This window comes from Drosophila subpulchrella, chromosome 2L (genome assembly GCF_014743375.2).
Source record: "Drosophila subpulchrella strain 33 F10 #4 breed RU33 chromosome 2L, RU_Dsub_v1.1 Primary Assembly, whole genome shotgun sequence".
Lineage (NCBI taxonomy): Eukaryota > Metazoa > Arthropoda > Insecta > Diptera > Drosophilidae > Drosophila > Drosophila subpulchrella.
The window spans coordinates 19238625-19245279 of NC_050610.1; the positions used below are offsets into that span (position 1 = coordinate 19238625).

General features: G+C 43.8%; 1 protein-coding gene across 1 annotated transcript; it reads right to left on the bottom strand.

Annotated features, from left to right (window-relative positions):
- Positions 1-221: 221 nt before the first annotated feature.
- LOC119546881 (leucine-rich PPR motif-containing protein, mitochondrial) lies at positions 222-5544 on the bottom strand. The gene is made up of 5 exons (XM_037853495.1): positions 5318-5544; positions 4242-4767; positions 2751-4059; positions 963-2690; positions 222-899 (listed from the first exon to the last, which is right to left on the bottom strand). The coding sequence occupies exons 1-5, from the start codon at positions 5455-5457 to the stop codon at positions 355-357; spliced, it is 4248 nt and encodes a 1415-aa protein (XP_037709423.1). The 5' UTR covers positions 5458-5544; the 3' UTR covers positions 222-354.
- Positions 5545-6655: the final 1111 nt, after the last annotated feature.

Consider the following 6655-nt stretch of genomic DNA (forward strand, 5'->3'; position numbering starts at 1 on the left):
TTTCAAGGTTTTTTTTCTTGGCAAATTGCTAGGCTGTTTCCCAAATTTATTGCTAGGCTCTTAGCTTTGTTTATTGCCAGTAATTTGAGAAAAATGCCAATGGCATTTGAACTAGGCACGGTCCACAATTTGATATTTTCTCTACTTTTAGTCATAGCTCCAAAAACAATAATTTTTACACCGTCAAATTGCCCTACTAAAATTTCCAATACATATATCAGTTCAATTTCGCAACAAAACAACTAAATTTATTTTAGTTTACAAGTTTACAAATTGTTTATCCATAGTAAATACTTTAAAAATAGGCTTTAATCACGACGGGTTAAACTAGAGAAGGACATTATCCGAAAGCCACTAAGCCTTGCTGTCCGGTTTGGGTGGAACGGTTTCGGGTATCGATGGCGACACATCGTCGTCGCTGGAGGACGACGAGGATGACGATGAGCTGGAGTCATCGGCCTTTGTTCGCTTCTCGGGAATCGTGTAGGGGAACTTTTGCGATTTCTCCTCAACCGCCTGTTTTAAGCGAAGCAGTGCTGTCCTATTGATGTTCTCCAGGGAGACTTCCTTGATGGCATTGGCCAACACATCCATGGCCTTGTCGGAGTTTCCTTTGGTCGTCTGGATGTCGATGAGGCAGGAGTAGGCATTTCCGATAGCTCCCTCCGAGATTTTGCTGCCCTTCAGCTGGGAAATGACCGTGGAGGCGAGTTTCTCGTCCTTCTGCTCCCGTGCCGTCTGCAAAACGCGCTGGAACATCAGCCTTGGGGCATTGGACAGGTGCTTATCCCAGATCTCCTTGGAGGCCACCTCCTGACCACTGGAAATGAGGTGCATCCACAGGACATTCATGGGTCCAAGTTGATTGTGGGCGGCAAACTTCTCGGCCAGGGATTGGTCTGCAATATAAATGTGTTATTATTTTACTCCCTCTTCTACTCTTAAATATTTGTATAACCTACATTGTGGCACCAATTCAGGGTGTTTTTCCAAAATGCCCACAGCTCCACCGCGTGGGAACTTTGCGGCCAGCTTGGTCGCCTCCTCAGGAGTTTTGGCTCCATCAATTTCCGTGGTTAAGTGCTTAAGAAACTGATCAGCCTTTCCGGCCACGATATTAGCATGACAGAAACGGTTGTCGAACGAGACCAGACGCTTTTGCTCCTCGGTCAGCTGCTTGCCAATCTTCTCAAGTGTTTCCAAGTCACCAGCAGCGGCGATTTTGTTCAGGTAAAACTTAAAGATCTTGGGCTGTGGATGCAACTTGTCGCCCAGCAGTTCCTCAACGTATTTTGTGGCCTCTGTTAGGCGATCGGCACGAACCAGAAGTTCAATCAGTCGGGAAGTGTCCAGGGCACCAACCTTCTCTCCACTCAGAAATCTCTGTTTATGGGAGATGGCTGCATCGGGATCGTTGGCCAAGATAGCTTTGCGGAAGCCAGACAAATGGGAAACGGGTTTAGGTGGAGTAGTCTTTACTGCTTCCGTCTTAGTTTGCTCCTTCTTTGGAGGCTTCTCCTTGGGTTGCTCTGCTATTTTAGAAGTTTCAGTAGTCGCTTCTGTTTTCGCTTGATTATTAGCTTTGTTTTTCCTAGCTTTGGCTTGTTCCTTTTGCGTTTCGGGCACCACAAAAGGCACATCAATGTTCTTCCTCTTGAGGATGTCTGCCAGTTTCAAAAGGAAAGCATCGTTGGGTGTCAGAGACTCCTCCTGCATTTTGGTCCACAGACCAAGTGCCTTCTCCGCCTCGTCTGCTTTGTCGTAGCTCAAAAGCAAGGTGTAGTAAATCTTATTTCTATCGATGTGGCCCAGGTCTTTTGTGGCTTCAATCAGACCTTCCAGAGGCTGGAGCAATCCCTCATTCTTGTAGCGATCACAAGCACTGCTAATCCTCTGGGGACGAGTGCGCAATCCAGGGGTCTCCAGGATCTTCCTGGCCTGCCTCACACGACCGCACTCCACAAAGGAGAAGACCAGATCGTAAAGGCTGTTAACTTCACCATGAATTGCGGTGCTCAAATCGGTCAACTTCTGCAGATTCGCTGCATCTTCTTTTTGGATCAAGCGGCAAGCCAGCTCATTTTTCCAGGGTGTCGACTTATGCTTCTGGCAAATCTCCTCAAAGGCTTCAATGGCCTTTGGAATATCATCCTTTACCAGATGAACCTTGATCAGGGGACCAAGAAGCACATTGGTGGGCACAGCATAGTTGGCAGCGACCAGGGCATCGAATAATTTGCGCAGTTTTTCCGGTTCACCAGCTTCAGCGAGGGAATTTAAAATTCTCCACACGGTGCTCACATAGTTAAAGCTTCCTTCGGCTTCGGATATAGGTGCATCCTTCTTGTTATCCTCGAGTACTTTAAAAGCAGCGTCGACACGTTCCTCTTGCAGGAGCAGATCAGCCAGTCGCACAGTCTTTAAGTTATCCAACTTGAAGGTGGCATCCTTGGCCTTCAGTTTTTCATAGTTCTCCAAAGCCTCGGCACTTTTCTTGTGATGCGTATAGAGATCAATGAGCTGGGCATAGACTCCAATCGGGATCTGGAATTTCTCGGTCTCGAGTTTCTCGATGACCTGAAGGGTTTTATCCAGGTTCTGTGAACGGAAACAGGCGGTCAAAAGTTGTCTCTTGATGTTGTTGGCATTCTCGCCCTTGCCCTCTACATTGACGATGAATCGCTCGAGTTCTGGAAAATAAAAAGAACTCATTAAATAAATATTAAATAAAAATGTAAGAAATTTCTTACCATCAATGGAGAGCGAGTCCAGACTTCTCTTGCCGTTATTTGGCAGAGCAACCGGCTGCAGTTCACCTGAGCTTAGTTTGCCCAAAAGTTCTGAAATCCTTGGAGTCAATTCGGAACCCAGTTGCTCTGATAACTGGCTAGCTTTGGCACTGCTAATTGACAACCCCTGCTTGACCAATCCCTTAAGGATTTTCTCTAACGTAGCCGCGCGATCTCGTCGGAAGTAAATAGACGCTTCCTGGACAATGGCACCGACAACATCAGGAGTGCTGCGATCGGCAGAAGCAGCAGCTCCGCCTTCCACCGGCTCAGCTTCCTCCTCCTTGCCTTGTCTGAATTGCAAACCCTCGTGAATTTGGCGGACACAGCGGATAAAGGAGGCATAATCATTGGTGTGACTAAGGGCCAGGATCAAGGGTTGTCTAAACAAGAAAGGCACATAGTATGCTCTGTTCTGCTCCATTAGCTTGGCTGCATCGGCAATTTGGTGGGTCACCAGGGCGGAGTAAACAGCAGAGGTCACAGCAGTGGAGTTGGGAACTCCAGCATCCCTTAAAGCGGTCACAATTCTCTCCCAGTTCTTCTCCTTCAAGTTGGGAATAACATAGTCCCTGACGGTTTCAGAGTTAGGGTACACCGAAAACTCCTGCTGCATGCGACGTACGATCTCCAAAACCTGATTGGATTCCACAGAACAGATCAAAGGCCAGAAATAATGCTGTCTGATGGGCAAACCAGCATTCTTCATCTCTTGCAGCAGGGGAAGAGCATTGTTTACCACTCCGTTGGTCAAGCCAGCTTCAGTGGCAATTGTCAAAGCCTTGGGATTAAGTCCCTCCGATTGCAACGCCTTGCAAATGGACAGGATCTTCTCCACGGGCCGGTTAGCCTTGACCATCTGTCTGATAAAGAAGGCTCCCACATCAACAAGTTCGCCGTTTACACGACTGCTCCTCGGCATCACGCGGAGGAGTTTCAGACCCACATCCTCGTAACCCTTGTTGACCAGGCGAAGGATCACATTAACCGCATCCTGATTAAATCCAGGTGATAGACGCAGCTTGGTCAGAACCTCATCCACTTGTTCTCCATGGCCATTGACAGTGAGCGTGTACACGATGTCCAGCAGATCTTTATCCAGCAAAATGATCTCTTTTTTCTCGCTTTCAGCCAGGGTTTCCTTCAGGGCAGCCAGATCTCCGTGGCGGGCAAAGGCGCACAGTAGAGTCGTGTATGTGTCCGCACTGGGCTCCAATCCCGCCTGCTTCATCACTCCCAGGATGCCTTTGGCGGACTCCAAGTCGTTGGCCTGTGAAGGTATTCAAACCATTAATTAATGAAGATTACTACTAAATTATTACTAAATTATGTTATGTTCTTATCACTTTGTAATTAAAAACAAATGGAGATTTTCCTAGGTTTAGTTTGTGGGTGTTTCTTAAAAATCTATATTTAATCTCCACAGATATCCGACGTTTTTAATTTACTAACCTGCGAATGTCCCAGGATCAAAGAATTGAAGACATTCTCATTGACCGGAAGACTCTTTGCCCTCATAAATTCCAAAATCCTAGTGGCTCCTTCGATGTCACCCTGCTGGCAGTAGCGAGCAATCAATCGCTGGTAGGTTACCCTATTGGGCTCGATTCCCTTGGCCTCGATCTCCGCCAGAAAATCAGTGGGCGCAAAGCCATGCTCATTCTCCAAGTAAACTCGGAGCAGGGCATTGTAATGCGAGATGTCCATGGGCACATTCAGGGCGTTCAGGGTCTTCCAGATCTCCTGGACCAAAGCCGTCCTGACCTCGGGCAGCTCTTCGGGCACCAGGTTTCCACAGCAGCGAATCACCAGCAGAGATTGCGAACTGGTGGCCGTTCTGTGGGTGCGAATCTCATCGAGTATCTCCTCCAGATCCCGTCGAGAAATGCGTCCAATGCGGCGAACATCCTGGTCCAGCCGGCGAATCTGTTTGTCCAGACTCAGCTCAGTCTTGGCTGCGGCATTTGTGGCAAAACCGCTGAAAGGGGGAAAGTTTCAAATAAGTATATCACTTGAAATCAGCTTTGTCAGTTGAGAAATATTTTTAAAAATCGTTCAAAATTTTTCTTAGATTTTAATAAGAGCATAATTAGTGTAAGGTAATTATAAAACAAGGATATTATAATATATTTCTTCGGGTGTTACAAGGAATCGAATTTTAAAGCCATACCGGATGTACATAGGTAGGTTTAAATGGGAAGGGTTTATAAAATATTGATTTTTATAAATTAAAATAAATATAAATAGTTGGTTCATAAAATACATATGGCATTTACAGAATTTTTAAGTTTATTTTAACTTTCCAAGTTCATAAAATGGGATGACCACATAGGTGGCTCCCATAGGTCCCCTAAACCAGATGAGGTTATGTAAATATTTGAGACCCTATATGGCCGAGACTACCCTGCCTTTAAGTGCCATGACCCCTTCTCTTCAGGTATTAATCAATGGAAAACGCCTAATCCCGGACTATTTACATAAATACTCGAATGCATTGCGTAATGCCGGTTCCTTGTGGTTTTACTCACTTCTGGAACTGTCCGCACATGCAGGGCGCATTGTTCAGCAGATTGCTGCTCTCGTTCTCGCGCACCGAGTTCACCACCACGTTCCTCGTGAAGCCGGCGAAGTAACGCAGCAGTTTCCCCGTCCTCAGGATGGATGCCATTGCGGGATTGCTCGGTTTTAATTAATAAATTCAAATTATTATTAAAATTCGGTCGCACGAGTGCGGTGCGGTAGAGCTGGAACTAAAATCGATGACTATTCGATGACATGGGTGTCGAGAATCGAATGCTGCCCAGTGTGACAGCTGCTTTTGAATTTAGCTGTGATCCAAACCGATTTTTACTTATCGAATTTAAAAATTGACCGTTAAAGGGTTTGGCTTTTGGCGCTCGGGCAATGATCTTCAGGCCCCTTTTCGACTTACACTTTATAGTTTAGAGAACTGATAGTTTGCTTAAGTGCGTTTGCATTCCAAAATAGGAAGTGTGGCATCAAAATACATATGTACATTTGTTTTGATGCTCCTTTTACATTATATGGATGGGTTTTTATAATTATTAAAACTTTTTAAAAGTTACCTATTTGATTTCTGTACAAAAAGTTGGTAATTTGGTGTTATTTCCAATTTGTACATAAAAATTGAAGATAAAGGGCCAAGTAAAGCCAATTTTATAGTTGATCTTTGTTTTCTTTAAAATCTTTGTATATTTGTAAAATAGAAAACATTGATCAGGAATTATTACCTTTAAAATAAAAGTAATCAATAACATATATTTGGTTTTCTCTTGTACATTGTTTAACAGAAATAAATACTTTTCATAGACATGCAAGACTTTTGCATAAATTGTAAAAAACTTTTATCAAAATACTTTTAAAATGAAAGTCAAATAATATAATAACAATAATAAAATTCTTTCCCAATATGTTACAATAAATATTTTGTACCGAATACCCCAAATGTTTTTTTTAAATTTTCGAGGTTCCAAGTAAAATCAATTGAAAGCTGATACTGCGAAAGTTTTCCATTCGAAAAAATGTTCTGTCATTGAATAGTTCTTAAACTTCTGAATAGGGATTTATCAAAAATGTTATATCAAAACTTGAAAAATGTATTAACTTTTAATGCATAATTAGCAGTGTATCATCACCGATTCAGTCACATTTTTCATCAGATTTTCATCAATTGATGAATTGCGGAACTGCAGCGAAAAGAGAGATACCCACACATGCACGTACAAAAACAACAGCAAGTCATCCACCTGATTAAGAGAAACTGCAAGCTTTGTGGGGCTCTCTTTTGACTTGCAAACTTCTTTCCGCTGCTTTTGTTGTTGCTTTCGCTGAGCGTCATTTTTGCA

What these genes read in the sequence shown, in the direction of transcription:
- LOC119546881 (XM_037853495.1), bottom strand. Translation starts at nt 5,457, where the DNA reads ATGGCATCCATCCTGAGGACGGGGAAACTGCTGCGTTACTTCGCCGGC. An exon ending in TGATCCTGGGACATTCGCAG is followed by an intron (nt 4,060 to 4,241) that starts GTTAGTAAATTA and finishes ATACCTTCACAG; the next exon opens with GCCAACGACTTGGAGTCCGC. An exon ending in GGACTCGCTCTCCATTGATG is followed by an intron (nt 2,691 to 2,750) that starts GTAAGAAATTTC and finishes TTTATTTTCCAG; the next exon opens with AACTCGAGCGATTCATCGTC.